The sequence below is a fragment of the Gnatocerus cornutus genome, chromosome 1 (assembly GCF_029298725.1).
Source record: "Gnatocerus cornutus isolate USDA-ARS CGAHR chromosome 1, icGnaCorn1.1, whole genome shotgun sequence".
Lineage (NCBI taxonomy): Eukaryota > Metazoa > Arthropoda > Insecta > Coleoptera > Tenebrionidae > Gnatocerus > Gnatocerus cornutus.
In genome coordinates this window covers 25664348-25685489 of record NC_142233.1, presented here as the reverse complement: position 1 = coordinate 25685489, position 21142 = coordinate 25664348, and the positions used below count along the sequence as shown (strand labels likewise).

The 21142-nt window shown below is 32.7% G+C and overlaps 1 protein-coding gene across 2 annotated transcripts in view; it reads left to right on the top strand.

Annotated features, from left to right (window-relative positions):
• The first annotated feature begins 330 nt into the window (after nt 1-330).
• The window catches only part of Neto (Neuropilin and tolloid-like), a 151120-nt gene continuing 130308 nt past the window's right edge, over nt 331-21142 (top strand). Inside the window, exons 1-2 of one of the 2 annotated variants that reach the window (XM_088049784.1) lie at nt 331-611; nt 668-879. In XM_088049784.1, the coding sequence (XP_087905910.1) occupies nt 843-879 (37 nt within the window). In that variant the 5' untranslated portion in view covers nt 331-611; nt 668-842. Of the gene's footprint in view, nt 880-21142 lie in introns of both variants that reach the window. The other variant, XM_088049783.1, reaches the window with a different exon arrangement.

Sequence of the window (21142 nt, the reverse complement as noted above, 5' to 3'; positions counted from 1 at the left end):
TATGATTAATTTCATTAAGCTGGATCCTCGTGTACGTTTTTATTTTAATTATAAAGCGAACTTTTCGATGTTGGTTTTTCAAAAGGATTATAAATGGTAGATTGACGTGTGGTTGCAACGCAAACAAAATTTCCTCTTTACAACTTTTGATTGACAAGAGCTTCAGGTGGAAAATGCTGGACACTTCCTGCTCAAATATTTTTTCTTTGCCTAATCTTAATTCCCTAGCATCTTTTTATTTATGAAAAAAACATGTGACGACGTTAAGCGACAATGACCCGACCAAGTCCGATTTTCCACATCTCCGCAGGATTCTCTCAGATGCGTGCACAGCAGGACCGCAGCAGGAATAGTCAGTTCTGCCTGAATCTCGTCAGGAGGCGGATGTCGCAGACATTCAGTCGTGAACGCGTGTTCGCGTACGTTTTGATAGTATGATGATAGGATTTTAACTGAATCTTCCAAAAACCATTATCTTTTACTAAAAATTTATACCTTCGGAAGGGTCGAAGAAATGTGATTATAAGGTGGATGAAAGTGTTGAGACTTTCAGAGGAATGCCCTCAGGTTCGCGTAAAAGTTGCGGTTATTGCTGAATGCAAATTTTTCCGGTAATTTAGCGGGATAATAAATTTGCCAAGTTTAAGGGCGGTTTGCATAATTTCAGGGGCGAATAAGGACAATTACGTGCTTATAGGCAGTTGAAGACGGTTTTCAAGTGTGCGAGTTGGTGTATATTTAGTTCGGGACGTACCTTCACATACTTTGTATTTATAACTTGGACAGTTCGCGCGGAAATAATTAAATGGAATGACAGTGAGGTGTTGAATGTACTTGTCCTGATGATATCAAGAAAATGCTGTGCTCCGTTCTTATGGCGTAAGTAATTCAATCTTCAGATTAAAAGTGTTTGTAATGAAAAACGTCAATTAAAACGACACAATTAAATAAACTTGACCTGCCAGATTTATTGTGTTTACCCGATCAGCTAATTAGCTTAAATAAATAGAAGCTCCGCGTTAATTCCGCTAGAATAGCTTTTGGGAAAGCGATTTCAGTTTTCAATAAGATGAACTCGATTCCAATTCAATCGTTATAAATGGAATTAATTTGTCACCTTTAAACTCCACATTAATTCTAGTAAATATTGTTATTGTCTCAGCACCGAATCTAGCTGTTACTGGCTCTGCAGGTACCTGTAACTTTTTTTGTATTTCAGATCAAAGTTGTTTTTTTTTATTAATCTTTTGAATAATAGTGTAAATTCTATTAAACTAGAATTTTATGTTTTATGTATGTCGTCGCCAAAATATATTTTATTGGCTTTAAAAATATTGGAAAAAACAAACAAACAGAAGCCAGATTTTTGCAGAAATTAAGGCAGTACATCTGCAAGTCTAATAACTTGAAAAGTTAAAATTATTTGAGGATCGAAGGCTTTGCAGACGACTAGAGACTTTTCTGATATTGGGGCCGATATCTTGACAAATGGTCATGATCACACATAAATATTCAAATATAATCGATATTCATAATTTTTTGAAATGGATGAGGGAATACTTTGGTGTTAATTAATTCATTAATTTTGTTGAATGACATATGCTTATCAGTCGTTTTTATCACAATGATGAATATAAATTTTCATTATTAATGTTAATGTGATCATAAAGGGGTTAATTTCAATACACGTTTCGCACAGCGTTGCTTTTGAATGGAAAATTGAAATGCAGATAATTTGGTGCAAAATCATGCAATAGTTTACAAAAACATTATTACATTCTTTATTGTTTCCAAATTGTATGGAAACTAAATTTGCTTTTGTTGTATGTTCCACTGATACAGGCCAAAAAGATGGGCTTCATCAAATCTGAAATTCATTTTTCACTGTTTCCGTCCGCCAAAATTAAAAGCACAAAGTATTGGCCGTGTAACATATTATACGCAATCACTCAACAATTAAAAGCTGAAACAAACAATTTTTCATTTATACAACAGGACACAGTGAAGAAAATTGGGGAATTTTTCGTTACGCGCGAAAGAGTGTTGTTTTCAAGAATATTTTTTTACACTAATGAAGCCGAAAAGATCTCATAATGTAACGAGCATAACGAGCATGTGAGCTTTCGCTAGGAGCTTTTCGCTTGAGTACTAAAAATAATTTAGTAATGTTATCAAATGCATGTTTGTATTAACTATTAATGTTGCTATTAACTAAGCAGTATGAAAAGTTACTGTGATAAAATATAAGATGGAGTGTGGAGCTTCCTGATATTGGAGACAAAATAGTAACATGCCAATTTTTTCAAGTGCTGACGCAGTAGAGAACACAAATTAGCTTTTCACTAAAGCAAAATAGGTCTAGGAACGAGCGAGCAGAAAAAATGAAATAAAATTTAATACCAGTGAATTAATTGTTCTATGGCGTTTTCAGACTTTTGCTATTCTTTCGTGCGTGGAATATAGTATTTATTTTGCTGGTGGTTTGAGCTAGAAATTTCACAACGGGCAAGAATAATAAACGAAGTTTTTGCAGGTGCTTTTTATAAGACCTGTATTTTTAGTATCTAGGTGGTTAAAAATAACAACTTCCTGCAAATTTTATAAAATTATGAACTCGATTACCAACTAGCCCAACTGAAAAATCGTCCTTAAAGTTTTCCCTCTTGCATATTCACATTCTCCACCTCGCGTTTGCACCTTAATTACCTCACATTACACGCTAAACGTCACTTCCCCCAACTAACCAAACATTTCCCCGATTTCTCGCAAGTATCGTAAGCTGTTCTCTTGAGACTTTCAGCGGTGAGGAATGACCCTTATTTAAGACAGCTGTCTCACTAAGGGCGGGTTTTCAGCTGTGGGGTAATTAGAACAGAGTTGCGGTTGATGGCGTTCTACCACACATTTAGGTTAGTTTGCGGTTATGGACTTCATGTTTCCCCGATTTGTCACTAGTGAAATTTGCAGTCCTCGGAGACCATTGAAATGTCGTATTCAATGAGATACGGTGTAAACAAGGAGCGAGGAAATGTGTGCTTTTAATGGAAGTTTTTGGCGCGGATTGGGAAAGCTTATATAAATTGAAATGTTAAATGGATGTGGTTCGAAGAGGGAGGTTTTTTGAGTTTTGTTCCCTTCAAGTCACGAGCATGTGAGAATGCTTCTGAATAATAGGAAGTTTTCCAAACCGTTTAACGCGACCGTGAAATTAGCATTTATAAAAAAACAAGACAATCAGATTTTTACGAAATTTTCAATGTATTAAGATAATATAGCGAAATTTATCGTTTCTTCTGTAATTTCAAATATTAAACGATGAAATATCAAGGACTGATACGATATCAAGTATGTACAAAGTGCTGAAATGGAGGCTTTGATTACTAACATTATGTCTAATTGAGTAGGTACCTAATGAAATGTCCATTTTAGCATATACAGCAATTGCGCCGACTTTTACGAAGCTTACCCGTTTGCTGCTAATGTACTGTTAAAAGCTGAAAGCATTGTTTTCACTATTAACCTAAGCTTTCAGACTGAAAAATTACCTACCTAGGAGATGTTTTGTTTCACATTTTGCATTACATTGTAATATTTTCAATTTTGTAGTTTCAAAGAAAAATTACTTTAAGGGAAGTTATATTTGTAATAAAGCTTCATACCTTTATGATTCTACATTTGGAAGATTATTTAAGAACTTTATTATCTGATGAATTAATTGTCTGAACACCGGATTTTTTTAAAAGTAATTACGAAGTTTCACGGAGTTTCTAGGATGTCGAATTTTGTACATATTTTAAAGTTTAGAAAACTATTTTCTTTGCCGAGCGATCGGAATTTTTAACATGTTTGGAAATATTGATAGGAATGTACTTTATACCGTACGAAGCTTTATGGATTTTAAGGATTTCAGAGCTTGATAATTCTGAGAGCGTTCTGAAGAAAAATGTTTCTTTCACTTATTTTTAAAGATTTGTTTAGTTTATTGATGTACAGGGTTCTGAAACAGTTGTGGGCACCCATAAAATTCTTAATTGTAAAAGTAAAAACTCTAGGATATCATGAAAAAAATTGTTTCAAAATTATTAAATTATTCAATATACCTACAGGCTGTGTCGTAAGTCGCGGATAAACTCTCCACCACCATGTTTGGAGAGTTAAATATAAAGTATTGTTGAAAAAATTATTTTTGTAAATAGCATATTTCTTGAGATATTGAGTAGTATTACTGAGCTAATTTGAGAACACTGTTACTACCTGTGTACCTCTAAAGGTTTATTTTAATGAATCTTGTTACTTAGTAACTTGCATTTTTGAATTCCGAATTAATTAATGATTCATGATTTCCATCGCACTTTCCAAGCACTAGATACATTGCACAAGAATCGTTTGCAGAAAATTCTACCATGTGAATGTAAGCAAACAAGAAAATGAAAACCTAACAAAAGTCAATTTTATTGACTATTGTAAATCAAATTTTGCAGTTTCCGTAGTTTCATATGTTTTTAACAAAGATGTAATTATACGGTGTTACCATGTTGTTCACACAACCTTTTTTTCAAATTTAACACTTTCAATACCCAATAGTAATGACGTTTTGATTATTAAAATTGGTTGCATTCGTTGCAAATGCTTTAAAACTTCATTATTATGGTTACAGCTTTCTTTAAAGTTTACTGAATTTCGTAATAAAAAGGTATTTATTTATCTACTTGTTACAACTGCTTCTATCTTAAGAAGTAAAACTGATATAAGAACAAAAACCACGTTTTTATGCATTTTTAAGGCCAGCCTTTATGAATTCGTCAATTACGACACACCCTGTATGTAACTGAATTAAAAATTTCTCGGTTTTTATTGTAATTTTTTTGCATATTTATGTCTAAATTTTTAATTTTTAAAATTAAATACGATTGTGGGGATTGCCACAACTGTTACAGGACTCTGTACAATTAAAGGTTTCGTGTTTGGAATTGAAAATTGTGATGTAGAAAATCGTAATATTTAGAAAATATACATTTGAAAAAATTACGAAGTGTACTGAATAAATTAAATTCGAATTTCCATTTAAAAATATTATCAAAAAATTTAACCTTCGAACAAGTAGTTCTGTTTCATTTTTTAATTAAACATTTAACAAAGTTACCTGAAAATGTTACCTGTATGTTAGTTTTCTAACTAGATGTGCTAGCACGTAATTTAACTTTTTTAATTTTCCAGTTAAAAGAGAAATAGCAGATTACATATTCTGCAAATTTCCTTCTCTAATTTCGCACTTGGTGCATGAAAAATTGAAAGTTGCACAGCTTTAAAGTAATGAACTCCTGGCTGCAAAGTGGCGTATAATTTAACAAGAATAAGTACGTAATGCGACTGGTTGAGACAGGCAATAAGTGATTCTATAAGTCAATTCATAATTACTTCTACGCAAATGAAATTATCATATTAAAAAGTTCAAGATTTTGTTAAAACTGACAAATATTTCCGGGTCGTGATCAGTAATACAAAATTGCAAACTGAACTTGATTTGTTGTGTTGCAGGTTCATACTCCTTTGCTTATTACCTACTGCAACTTCGTTTTCGGTTTCAATTAAACTTTCTTCCAATTCTAAATCTCTTGATCAATGTTATGTTTCTACGTTAAAAGCAATACATCCGAATTTGTATCACCACGAGCTATGCACTTCGGTGTGAAAAGTTTGCAGACGAGAACATTGTAATCCATTAAACAAGCTCCTTCAGGTAGGAGTTTCAGTTTAGAAACAGAGTTCCAGTTGTCGAAAAAGCTCTTAATCGAAGCCCGGATGAGTTTTCGCAAAAGCGTTGCGTCTCGTTTTAATAGAATTAGTTTATTACACTTTGTTTCTTCTCAAATGAAGGAACGAATCCAAATTACGTCTCAACTATCTAGAAGGAACTCTGAATTATTAACAACTCCACACAACAAGAGACCGTCCTTGTGTTCACATTTTTGAAGTAAGTTGCTTGCTATGTTACCTACCACGAATGATTTAGGAGCTTCCTTTGTCTAGAAACTTCTCCACAACGCGGTTAGTTTATTTGCAGATGGCAGTAATGTTGTCTGGAGAGATCGTTCGCTTATTAATTTCGTCGGAAAAAATCGCCAAGAGGTTTGAAGAGTTTTATTAAAACTGAGCCGCAGTTTTATGGAAATAACGCAAGAGAATATTTGAAAACTGATTGAATTAAGGGATAAGAGTTACGGTAAGAATGCTAAAATATTTATCGCAACTAAGTGAGTATCTTGAGGAGCTTTTGCGGGTTTTAAAAGGAATTTACACCTTGTGGGCGTTTTATGGCTTTGATGATGAATGGAAATATTGGATGTTAAAATCAATGGACGATAAAATCTCAAGATGTTGTAAGTATTGTTTTGAGATACCTACCTATTATGTGGTAGAAAATCTTTAAAAATAGTAATTAAAGATTATTTATTTGAATAAATGTTTTTAACTTAAAACCAATAAAACATCTTTATATTGAACGTATATATGACGTTCGTTTCTCTTCCCACTAAATATTTAGTTTAATACAGACAACTCAAAATAGGTTTTTTTTATCTACCTACTTGTACGAGAGAAATTTAATTTTACAGTTCAGAAGCAGACGACATAATGATATGTTTTCAAGTTAGTAGTGAAAAAAGGATGTTAATACATTTTATCACAACGTTGGATGAACATGTGATTTATGTTTATGTGGCTTGATTAACTGCGTTATATAAAACGAAATAACGCGGATTTGGTTGCAGGTGAAAGCTACATCATAATATATAATAAGGGAAGTGCGGAACAACATGTAACAACTCAAAAAACAGATACTATTACCTACTTCATTACAATTGTACACCTAGGTAAAAACACAAAATTAATTAATTTTACACTCAGAGATTGTTATGCAATGCATTTAATAAGTATAGCATGAGGAAAATAATGTTGTTACCATCGTCAAGAGTTTTGGTTACATTTTACATCCAGGATTTGACACAACTTAATTAGGATAACAATTAAAAATTAGAATTGGATAGGAATCTGTTTGATTTAAAAATTTTTTTTTTTGATTGATAGAGATTTTAAATACCCTCGCGAGATTTTTGATCTTGTGATCTTTTGTTGTCGCCTCGGATGTAGTCTATTGTTAAACGGCTTCCATCACGGCTTTTAAATAGCTTTTGTCCTTCCATTTTGTGCCCTTTATTAATGATTATTCAGGCGTCCGAATCTGCTTTTCCATGTATCCTACCATTCGTATTCTATTCTGGAAGTTTTATTCGACGTCGTTATTCCGAACAGGCAATAAAAACATCGACAACTATCATTTCGAGCCATTCTGTATCGCCACCAGAGAGCGTCCTTCAATCTTTTCCGCCAATAGAAAGAAAAAAGATCGGATGTTCCTCTTTTGTGTTCCATCAGAAGCAGCGGTGACTGGAAATCACAACACATTATTAGATATAATTTTCTCGAGTATAAAACCCAGACCCCTCGCACAATTTACAATCTTTTTGATGTTTATTATTGTTACATCTTGTCTCCAAATTATCTTGTGGGGAAAATCGAATGTATAATAAAAACTCGCGGATTTAAGGCGGCGTAAAAACGACATCGTAAAAACAATTACCAGAGAAGACAAGGAGACGAAAACAAATAGGAATTTGTTCCATTGTCCTGGCGATATCAATTATTTCCATTGTTGAGGGATTTTTGGGAATTGTCTACCGGTAATCGGTTTAGGGAAATAGGCATTAAGGGAGCGTCGAGATTTATAGAGACGAAAAAACGAAGAATTGTGGCTTGTTTTATTCAATAGGGCCGCCGATTGAACCGGGAAGTTTATAGACAAAGTGCTTAGGGACCAAACTGGAATTATGCAAAGAATATTGGCCTGATTCGTTAAATTCAGATGATCAATAAAACATGAGGTACAACATGGAGAAACGCCAAACTTTCGAGTGAGTTTTAGTTTAAGTGAAATTTTCGAGACGACAACAAAAAAGACGAAAACTTTCGAGGAAGTTGAAGCGGGGTTTGATGGGAGATCATCGATGCTGGAAAAAAAAAATGTTTTTGCTCTTAAGTAAATTGATCGAATTCATTGGATATAAATTCGAAACAAAAGTAATTTAAATGCACGAGTTAATCCATGTAATTAGGAGCTAACATGTTGGTATTGACATGTTGACACATTGTATGTATAAATTTAAAAAGAAAATAGCCAGAACAAGGGTTCCAACAAAAAATGGAAATGGATTCAATGTAATTTGACTAATGTTTTTGTGGACTACACTTGATGCAAAATCCAATAAAATGCATAAATTTTAATTGTTGCGTAGGCACAGCTCTGTATTTCACTATTTTTCAACAGGAGCACTAAATCATCGTTATATTTATTATTTTTTAATCTAAATATAGTGCTCTATGTTTATTTGATGAACACTGCAAAAATGCGGATGATCGAATTATCGAAGTAGTGATTATTTAGTTTTAATAATTTCATTTGTCAACACATTTTTAACAATAGTACAATTGACTCCTGATTTTGAATCCGAAGCTCTTTTTCTGTTTACCGATGGTCAGAAGATAAACTGCTTCCATTGCTTGACATGGCTGATTTTTTTTTCTTAGCTTCAAAAATTTTATCGTCGCAGCCGTCGTCCACGTTGGATTAAGTCAGCACGGTTAATCGCGAACCCGGTTAATCGAGGTTCCACTGTATTTGTAAATCCGTTTTTAGTAGTTGATCACTGTTATTTTTTTCAGTTTAGATTAATCACTTGCAATTATTAAACTGTCGAACAACTTCATAATTTTGCGAGTTTTCAAGAAAAACTGAAAAAAAAAATTGACTAAATCCGGACTCGATGGAGAAAAACAAACTTTAGTTTAGGAGGCTATTCCATTTTAGAAATGACTTTCCATTCCAGTGCAAATTTTTCAAAATTTGTTGACTTGTTATTATGTTAAAGTTTAAGTAAACGCGGGTGGAGTTTTTTAAGTCAACTTCAGGTTTTTGCAGACTAAATTTTGTCGTTCTAGAACTGCTTTCTGGAGGATAATTAATTGAGATTGTGGATTAAATAATATTCACGACCTGTAGTAGTGCAATTTCGAAAGAAGTGGAATTAATAATGTGCACTGTTTGTTCCTAATATCCGAAAATAGCTTTGAAAATATTGAAATGGTGCCAGCGTTTCTAAGCGTAAAATATGAAAATCTTCTAGTTTTAATGCAAAACTGGGCGACAATCATGTGACAAAACTGTCTCAATTTACATTTATTTCTCAGGCAGAAAAAGACAATTCTGGTGTCTTTTTCATGATAATGGCAGTAGAACTTAATCATTAGAAACGTGACAACTGTGTAAACTTCTTCTGCTAGTGTTTTATGAAGACGACATAATAGACCCACGTCACCAACTAATTAATCTTTGTAAGTTTTGGGAATGGCAAGGGTTTACGAAATGGATAAATAGACCTTTGATTTGAAACTGTCGCTCCATTACGTAGCACTTCCACTAAATTTCACCTTATTTAAATCTATTGTTATTTCGTTCTCGAATAGCCTGAAATGTCACCAAGGTAATTTCTCGATTCGTCCAATATTTCACACCGACAATAGCGCTCCAAGAACTCCGTCATTATTGTATGTCACTGTCAGTTGAAAATTGAAATTTTCGGCAACGTTTCATAATACCCATGCCACCACATTATATCGAAATTGGCTTTAATTAGTAATTAAAATCGAACGTTGCTTATTAATATTTTGAGGCAGTGGAATTCTGCTAATTGGACATGATATTCTTGTTTCAAAGGAGATAGAAGCTTCTCATTTTTATTAATAGAAATCTTCCCGGCCGTAAAGGCTTTCATTAAAAATAAATTCGAACATGAGAGACGAGCGATATTTTTTAATCACGAGTTCAGTTTCAACGACCTCCGTATATAAAGACTTAATTTTACCCTGCAGCCGTGTTTTTCGACTAGCTTCCACTTTTCCATTAATAGCTGAGTAGTGCTTTCTTCGATGCGTTCAACATAAAATGTATCTTTGTTTATTTCCGGACTAGTGTTTTCGTTTGTAATTGGTAATGAGGTTTTTAGAAATCTTGTAGAAGAATTTTACAACGGGAAGGGAATCAAATTGCATTCGTGTTATTTTTAGTTGAATTATTCGGCCTTAAAAGTGTCTACTTGGAGATATTTATTTACGCTCCTCAGGGCCACTTTACACACTAATTTAATTGGAATTAAATTAATCTCGCAACGAATAATTTATTATAGTTGCTGACCAAATTATTTTTTTTCCTTAAAGGCGGTTTGACACGATCACATTTTTATTCGTAAAAATTGGAAAATTTATCTTGCAAATTGACGTTAAAGATCTGTCACAAAATTAATGCAAAAAAAATTTCTGTTCGCTAACCTTTAAAATCAGTGGTTTGGGGCTTTATTTTCTTCATTTGGCGCATTGTTTCTGCGCAGAATTGTGAAATTATTTGTGACTTCTTAGAACGTCTTAAAATTTTTTGCAAATATTTTTGAAAAAATATTTTTTCTAATTTTGCTGTTTTCCACGAGAATTATTGTTTAAAAAGAAATTCTCAAATTTTCCCAAAATTGTGATCGTGTCAAACCGGTTTTATTAGAATAAATACTGAAAATTCGACGTATATATCTAATAAATTTTTAAATAACTAAAAAGGTAGGTATACTTTTTTTATTTCAATTTTTTCATACGTTGTTTACTTTATTATTTGAAAATAAACCATTTAATTTTAATTAGATTTATTTAATTAAAATTTCACCATTAAGTAAGTAAACTCCAGGAAAATATGACCTGGCGGAGAAAGAAATTTTGATCGGCTCAAATGTGTCGCGCCGATACATAATGCTCTAACTAGGTACTTGTTGGAAAATGCAAAACGTTTGGTGTATTGTTTATTTTTAATTTTAAGTGATTTCCAACCACTTTTAGACTACGCACGATGCATCTAAATTATTTTTATTTTATAACGCCTAAAAGTATGCCAGGGAAGAGTAAAAATGACAAAACCAAATGTAAATGAAAAAAATGAATTCGAAAATATTTAATTACAGTTATTTATCCAAAATGCACTAATAAAGTGGTCTTGATTCACTCATTTGAGACAGACAAAGTATTCTATTACTCTCTAGAGACCATAAAAAAAATATGCTAAATTTCCATGACAACGCAGGCACAGCTTTCTAAATGCCAAAAATTTGTCACTGCTGTCAATTCTTTTAATGCTTTTATTGCAACCAACAGTATTACATTTGAGTGAAAGGGCAAATTATTATTCACTCCAAAAATCTTATTCTCGAGATCGTAGATCGCTATTTTTGTTTACTTTCAATTTTTTACTGTTTTTATTCTGGAACTTTTAATTATTTCTCCAAATTCGTCAAAATTTTTAAATTTATTTTACAACTTCAATTATTTGAATGAGTCAACAAAAAGTATCAGTCAAATATCATAAAAGTATCAATAAGAAAAAGATTTAAATTTAGTAGCCACTTATTTTGCTTTATTAGATGGTTTCTTTAAATTAGATTTTTGAAATTTTTTTTGGAGTAGGTTTTTTATTTTATTTCAATATTAGAATATGCTATACAGAATGGTATAGATTTTGTAGAAACTAGTATGTACCTACTTAAATTTGAATTCTTTATACATATACAGTTTTCAAATACTTCAGAGATATTCGACACTGTTTAGCCATTGTCTGCTTGGATTTTTTATTAAATCTGAGTAAAGTAATTTATTTAGTTTTACCTTTTTGTAATTTCTGTCGATTTAATGAATCCATTCATTAGATTATTTATACTTTTTTTCTTTATAAACGTACAAACGAGCTTTTTTATTATTTTGTAATAAATATTTGGAATGATATATTTATTTTTATTTCTTGATTGCGTTCTAAATTTTTTGGATGCCGTAATATTACAGTAGACTCTCGATTAACCGAGCTAATGTGGAAAATCATCAATAAATTAATTGAGACAAAATCTTATCGCATGTTGAAAAAAAATCAAATTGACTGAGCTTCATTTCTAAAGTGAACATTTATTACATGACCTAAAAGAATAACACGGATAATGCGAAGACTGTTTGAATTAAAAAATGTGACACATAAAATCAACTTATTATTTGTTGCACAATTGACAAAAATTTAAAACTTCTAGAATTATGTCGATTTGATTGTCTTTGTTAACGGGCTACCAGTTTCTTGTCAGATTATTAGATTTGCGTACATACACAGAACTGCAATTCTAAGAACAATCAAGACGCTATACCAAATACGGCATTTTTGTGTAAATTATTTAATTTTTGGAAAAACTCGGATAAATTCCGGATTAGATCGGATAACGCGGAAGAATTCTAAATCAGAGGTTGCTCGGATAACGCGGAGACTCGAATAACCGGGACTCGGATAATCGAGAGTCTAGTGTATATTAAAAAACAAGTTTTATAAAACGCGTATTAATACATTAGTTCAGGTTATCAAGTTTTATTTAAAAAGGAATGCCAAAATAGCTCCGTTACAACATCAAATTAGGGAAAAAAATAGTGTCTACAGTTACTACAGTATACATCATAATGCAGAGATATAATGGTAAATGTTGTTATTAACATTACATGTATGATTATTAACACACATCGCCAATTTTATGTAAACGGTAAACTTTTACAGACAACATATGAAGATATGCATTTAAAATAACCATAATGATGTGCTTTTTTTAGGTGTACAGAAATGGTGGCTTTCGTCCAAAAAATTAAATATATTCATCAGAAATACGTCATACATTTTCAATTGAATTCCAAGAAAAAGAAAATCTAGAAATTTTTATTAGGTAGATTTTTTGAAAATTTGTTAATATTAGTAAGCGATAACTAATATTCCTTAAGATCTGGTGCAGTGATAAACAACAAAAGTTTTGTATCTTCGCTGTTTAACAAGTTTGAGAATAAAGTTTAAACTTTTCTGGCGGAGATTGATTTTTGTAGAACAAAATTTAAAGTGCAGGCTTAGATTCTAAAGGATAAGTATAAATATTTGTTCAAGGCGTTATGATATCTTGTAACTTTAACGATTAGCTGCCTCAGATCCGAATTGTAATCTTCGGTGTGATAGTAGGGTTGATACCTTGTGATTTGTTGTAGAATACGTGTATCAACGTACGTGCTTTTAGTAGTCCTCATGTATTCCTAATCAAATAGAGTAAATCAAGGGTGGAATTTATTTTATTGACACTCTAATTGGGGTGTATTATGCGAGGTCCAACTTAACAACTTTGTAAACTTGGAGATAATAGGGGTAGATTCTGTTATTTTGGAGAGACGGTCTTACACTTTTGAAACTTGCTCGGAATTTCGTACAATACAAATCAATTAGGAGAATTATCGGAACTCCAACAAACCTGAAGTGTATCACAATTAACATCTGTGGATCTGCAACAAGATCGCGTTTGCGTATTACAGACATACTATTTTTACTCCTCAGACATTCCTAAAAAAAGAGCGACAACGGAAGTCCTTTACCAAATATTTTTCCTCTCTATTTCATCGGTCAGAGTTTACAGATAGTAAAGAAACTAATTAACAAGCTTTAGAAAGCTAGAATTTTCTGCGCGCAAGAATCTCCATTCACTTCTGTTTGCTAGGTCGAGAACACTTAGCAGTTCCTGTCCATAATTGAACCAAGTTTGTAGTTGGTAACTTTGAGGTCAGATCACTACATTCAATAGCTTCAAATTTAGTTTAGTTCGCGGGGGAGTTCATAGGATTAAAAATGATATCTCTGTTTGTTTTACCAGAATGTCGATAAATGTCAGTGAAGTTTATACTTCATGCAAATGTGGTATAATTTTGTTTCCCGAGAGATTGTTGTGTGCACAATTGTTGTTTTAGGTCGTAGTGATACTGTATGACTTTCGAGCTAGTCTTTGTCAGCCCCAAATTTAATTAGAAGGTCGAGATTTCGTAACTCATGCCAAATTTTAGGATGATTTGTTTTTATAACCGGTCGTTAATTTTATAAGTTGGAGAGAATACATCTAAGAAATTTATCAAGTTCCATTGTCATTATTTTCAGTTACTTGTCGGTTTTTTCCTTGATTATTTACTGTAGGTGGTCACGCGTTGTTCGTTATCTAAATATGTAAATTTTAGACTAAATAAAACTGTATTCAAAGAGTAATGTAATCAACGAATAAGCCCTAAATTTATTGTGAAAAATCCTCTTTTCATCTTAACCCTGTCGACGCGTTATTAGTGTTAGATCCGTCGAGGTAAATAAAGCGTTTCTATTTTTACGAGGACTAATAGCCGTGATCCAATTTAAGCAGCGCCAACAGACCAAAATATGGAGATTTTTCCACGCTATTTTCGTAGTTCAAGCATCTTCACTTGGTTGTTTGTTAAATAAATGCGAGAATAGTTGGGAATACCATCAGAGAGCTTTAACTCTTTGGGGAACGACCCTGTGTTTATGTACCATCAACGGATGTAGCAAATATGCAGATTTTACAGCAGAAAGTTTCGAAAATAATAGTTCTATATAAAAAAACGAGTTTTATAAAACGCGTTTTAAAACACAGTTTAGGGGCCCACGTTGCCTATTATATCCAATTTTTTTGTACAAAATGATTCAACCTTGCGTCGTAACGAGGCTATTAACGCATTCGATCCGGAAACAATCTCTTAACGCACTCAAAAGGAATGCGGAAATAGCGCTGTTGCCACAGCAAATTAGGATATTAGTATATTAAAACACCGAGTTTCATAAGGCAAATTTTAAGGCACGAATCCAAGTTTATAAAACAAGCGGCAAGGCCGCGAGTTTAATAAAGGATGAGTGCCTTAATGGCCTTATGAACGAGATTTTTATAGGAGTACTATTTTTCCTAATTTGAATTTTAAAGATTCCCAAGTTGCTATGGAAACAAAGCTAATGGGATATTATAGCACTGAAAACGAATGTGGAAATAGCGAAAATAGCTCTGTTACAAGAACAAATTAGGAAAAATAGTGTAAAAACCTCGTTCATAAGGCCATTAAGGCACTCATCTATTATAAAACAAGCGGCTTTAATGCTCGTTTTATAAACTTCGATTCGTGCCTTAAAATTTGCCTTATGAAACTCAGTGTTTTAATATACTATTCGACGTTTCAATGCTTTACACGGTCCGAACACCTCTAAATTATATCCTTCGTTACTTCATTTTCTGTAGAACAATTTATTTAAAGAAAAGTACAACATTATTTGTCATATTATGTGTGTTTTCTTACGTCTTTTTTTAAAACTGCGTGAAGTCGCGCCCGCTGACGATAACTGTTATTTTCTCATTTTAATACATTCTGCTGTCATGCTCATTTCGGAAGATCTCTACTTATGTTACTTCAAATAAAGAATTGAGTTCTTGAGATTATCTAAAACTCTGTATTATAAAATTAATAGAAGACGCTACAAAACCTAATTGAACTGCCGGGCATGCAAAAGCTTGACAAAATGGATAAGAAAATTCTGTCAAACTTTAAAGTGCTGCAGTCATTATTATCCCTAAATAACTTCATTTTGTTCGTCCGTAAAGAATGTGATATATTGTAGCTTTTCCTTCCATGGACATGTTAAAGCCAACTTTTTACTCTACATGAAGTTGAAAACAGTTTTGGGGCAACTGCGGTTAAAATTAATCAAGAGTTTAGCCAACTCCAGAGTAATGTACGTGCTCTGCAATTATCGATTTCCTACTCAACTGACGCACCCTTCAACAACTATCATCATCTTAATGAACCTTGAAAAACTACGCCAAGTGCCGTAATCGGAATATAAGTAGATTACAGCATGTCCGGTGATGCTGTTAATTCTTTAGGGTTGACATGGAGCTAATGAGATATTTGACGGAAGTGACTTCCGTAAAAGGGTCGATTTTGATTAAATGCAGAAAGAGTTCAATCGTTCTATTTATGCTATCGACGCAAGGAATCAAATTGCATTTCTCTGAAGGCTTCTAATGCTCCCAACACAATTTCAAAGTGTTTCTTCGCATCTAAGTTGAATCTCCCTCTGCGTTTACCTAAATGACTGCCGCTTTAGTAGAGATCCGTAAACACACATCGAGATGGGGTGATAAAAACCAACAAGTGGATCGATGGAAACAAACTTAACAACAACATTTGCCACTACTTTCCCACAAAAAATAAATGTTACGATGGAGCCAACTTCTCAGTTTATGCCCTCGTTTTTTAACACTATCACCTCTTAATTGACGTTCCATAACTTAACTTAAGCTCTGAAATGGCACTAGAACGGCCTTATTGAGTCGACAATTAAGCCCTTTATTGATCCTAGTTCAAAACTCAATTAAGTTGAATATTAGTCTTGAAAAAGCTTTAGAGTGTACACTTTTCTGAAGAAATCCTGACGCCCAGGCAGTTATCAAAGCTTGGGTAAGGAATCGAAAGTTAATTTGATCTGCTTTAATATCGAGTGCAAAATTAATTTCGTTCTTTGATGTCGGAAGACGTGGGATATGCCATCAGGAACTTTATTACTTCACACCTTTATTTTATGTTAAAAATAGGTCTTTGGCGGTGTATAATTCGGTATTGGAATTTTTGCTAATCTAGTTTAGAATGTACATAAAGGCATTACTGCAAAATAGCGAATGTAGTGCTTCATCCGACGGCACGCTGTCTGTTAATTAACCATTTTGTTGACAATGTGCACAATCCAATAATATTTTGTAGAGGAATTACTATATTTGCGAATGCATAGATTTTATGAAATGTCAAACAAGGACGTAGAGATATAGTTTCGCGATGGAATTGCATCCTGAATTATTGGTGGTTTATATTATTGCCGGATTAAGTTCATAAACGCGTTGAGTTTGTAAACAAAACTCGTTTATTATTTTATTAGACAACATGGATATATTTAGAACAAAATTAACTAAGCGGTAAGTACTCCTCATTTATTTTGAATACCGCATTTCAAGGTCATAATTTGTGACAGTTGTGGAGCTTTACGACAAATTTAAGAGGATTTATGTATTGAAAACAATCACGTATAGGTCTTTAGGTGTTCCAGTACTCGTTTATGTTCAATTCAATGGATAAATCTTCTCAAATTTGCCGTAGAGCTCCACAATTTTCACAAATTATGACCTTGAAATGCGGTATTCAAAATAAATGAGGAGTGGGTACATTGAAAAGTGTTTGCAAAATAAAAGCACTAAACGGAATAAACAGAAATAAAAAACATTTTTACTGTCATTTTATTTGAGTGAGACACTTTTTGGTCTTTTAAATGATGAAGCACATGTGCACATATGGTAACGGTAACCTTACTTTTATTCTGTCAGTGCGGAAAAGCTGCCACAGTGCGGCCAGAAAGTCACATTTCACAGGCCTCTCAGGGACCTTTAAAACGAAAGCAACATTTACCACAGTAAAGATTATACACCATAGTATTATTTACAAAAGTTATGTCGTTATTTAAGATAATTTTTTTTGAAAATCAAACTAAAATTAATTTTACTAGTAGCGCCATCTATTTGAAGATTCGAAAACTGCAAATGAAGGTTTAGATTAACATTTTTAATTCAATTTTAGATGGTTTATCGGCCAAAAAGCTTTTTACAAATCTCCCACTGTACGGATTTTATATCTCCATCAAATGGAAATAACTTTTGACAAAAATGTCTGCTAAAGTTAATCGATGACGAAAAGAGTTGTAAGAACGTTATCCGTGCGTTGCATTTCTATTTCATTTAGACTAGTTAGCACAATTTCTTTCTACAAATCCAACGTCCCAACGCCACACACGTAATTTTTACTGTTTTTCCAGCTGGGAGTCTTGTAAAATGATCGTGATTGCTTCCGTTGACTCTCTAAATCCGTCTCTAGTTCTTGTTCTATATAATACACGTCTCCATGCAAGAACACACCCTCAATGTTTACTGCATTTGGTTTTGCTCGTTGTTTGGAACATATCGCGTTTAGTTTCTTGTGAAAGATTTATGACTGAGATAGTTTCACCATCCGCTGATACTAAATTGAATAGTGATTTATAAAGCAAAGCGTGTGGCAGCCTTGTTTCAGATGCCAGTCAACATTGTTTAATTCTACATTTACAAACATTTAAACATCTATACTTGTCACAATCTAATTCCCTTCTAGTTGAAGGTTTATAAAATTTTCGCAAAAATTAAGAGTGTGCTGGCTAAATTAATTTTTTGTTTTTATGATTGTTTTTCATAACGAAAAGAATAATAAAAGTATTTGCTGTTCGTGAGGATATTGCAGAGAAATTAATTAAAAACAACTCCACGATATATTTGTCGCCCGCGGGCCAGATTTCCATTTTTTATGAATCGTTTGACTAACCCTGCATGTCAAATATTTATTCTGAACTTTAATGGAAAAAGTCTTAAAGAAAATTACAAATTAATTAGACTTCTTCGACAAAGCGTAAAAAAGCAACAACACTAAAAGTACAAAATGAAATATTGAGCTCGGAATTTTATTGTAGCACCGAAGAGTGGAGCACGTTTCATATTTATTAAAACAACATTTCTCTTATTTGCATAGAAAATCGAACGAAATAAAATTTAAATGCGCTTGTTGTCCAAGAAATTGCCCCTGCTCTTGTTAAAACAATTAATTCCAATAAAAATCGTGCTAAGATAAAACGATTCATCTAAAAGACGCAGCGATTTTTTAAACTAGCAGACCTACGTGCTTGAAATAACAAAATATTCTGGAAAGACGAGAAAACATTTCGAGTGAGACATTCCAGATTTGCGACGGGGTTAGTACACGTTTTGACCATAAAGGACAGCTGTCAGGGATGATCATGATAAGATGTAATCATAGGGAGAAACAAATTGCCCTTATCAGATTGGCACGAGGAAGTAGATATGTCAGGACAAACGGAAATAAGTACACTTTCTTTGATCGTTCTTTATTAAAAATTAGATTTATCAAATAAAGGTCAATATTTCAAGCTTGACATAGGTATTGAAAGAGTGGAACGAGAGGGATCCAATTTTGATTCGGTAAACTTGACTTTGATTTGGCATTTGACGAGACGCTCGAAATTTTAAAATGGTCTCGGAGAACGTGGATTTCTCTGCAACCGTTATCACTCAACTGTAATTTTTATCAGAAATAGAGATCAGCAGCACGGCCTTTTGAAATTATTGTTAAATAAATGATAATGACGAAAAAAAATATCTTGAGCTTTTTATCATTGCACGTTTAACTCAAATTTATATTAAAACTTAGTTTGAGCAATTGACACCTGCTACAAGTATAGCCCCAATTTTTACCCTTTTTCTACTCAATTATTAAGAATTCCGGGAAGAGACAACCGTTAATTTCAGGCTGGAGATTTAACGTGCCCAGAGTTCTGCTGTGTGCCTTTCAAACTTAAGCAATTTTCATTAAAAGTTTTATTTAATAATTTTGCTAATAAAAAGTAGGTAGACACATTACCATTAGCCGGCAAAATTGCCACTAGACGAAGTTAATTTATTATATTTCCGACATAAATTTGAATAATGTGATTTTAAATGACTTAAAAAAATAATGAACATGAAAGAACTTTTTACATATAGTTTTTATACAAATCCTTCAATATGCAGTTTAGGTCTTACCGAATTGACAGTATTTCAACAATAACAAATTTTTATTTTATGCGTCACATTGAAACCTTCTTCTTTGCGGGAAATAGATAGAGTTTAACTTCCAATAGTTTCAATTCTTTCGATTTTAGCTGAACTCGCCGACATACTCTTGAATTCTGCTTAATGTAATTTCATTGTCTCTTAAAATACGTTAGATAAACTGTTGTGCAAAGGAAACTGTGAAATGAGCCAGATTTCTCTGAAATCTTCTTTTAAATAGATTCTAATCTCTCAAGACATTTCGTTTTAAAACTATGCGAATTTTAAGGATTATTTTGTTTGATTTTTAGTCTGTTGAGATGTTGCAAGATTGGTGGAAACATCAATTTTCAATTAAGCTTAAAGATAAAATAGAGTTGGTAAAAGCAATAGTTTAACGAAGTAGGATTGATTATGTTGTTAGAAGAAAATAAATAAAAAAAATATTTTGAATTTTTACAAGATTTATAGAATTTTACAAATACATATCCCGTCCATAGCCTGGCATGTACTTTTGTTTCATGAATCTTTTCAATAATTTTGATATTATGGATATGTTGAATTTATTAGATTGTTTGTCTTTGCTTCGGATTATTCGCAAATCCGGTCGGATTATCTAGATTTTCAGTATGCAGATAGATTCTTTAGATATATTTTTCGGAAATTTTAAATTGTTTATGTTTTTTGTTTTCCTTAGATTCATGGCTGATGGATGTTCTACACTTTGGAGAATTATTATAAAGGGCGATTAAATAAAAACCCAGTTACCTTTGTAATTCCATAGCGTGTCTTTAATTGTCACTTTGACAGCCAATTTTGAGAATAGATAGGAACAGTATTGAATTAAAAAATGGAAATTGTGTGTACAGGTTGTCATTAATTTTTTACAAGAGAACTTTTTGCAATAGGTACAATTCAAACATGACGGTCTTACAAAGATTTTTTTATTACATGATAGAAACTAAAGATTGTTTCTTCAATCAAAGACATGATTTCAAAGCCAACTGACGATGATTTTTTTTTGTTTTCACCGTATTTGTTCAATTTTCTTAGTTTTGCTTTACATTTTAATACATACTCTTATTCTTAAATTTTGAAGTTTTTTTACAGATTAGCGCTAAATGTTTTCGGAAAATTAGCAGTTTACAGATAAATAATTGAATCGTGTAACACCACAAAGATCCAGCCAGTGTTGGCTAAAAACGGAGATTATGCTCATTTAAACCTTAATTTTCCGATTCTGTAGAGCAAAATTTAAGTAACACTGATCTACATCAGTTGCGAAGAGGTATAGTAAACCCAGTTGACATATACCTAGTAAACATTTTATGGCTTAAGTCAAACCACCCTTAGAAATAAAACTGGGTGTTGTAAACTGCAGCCGACAAATGTCTAGGTAGAGCGTTGACCGATGGTTGAATAGGCGTGCGTCT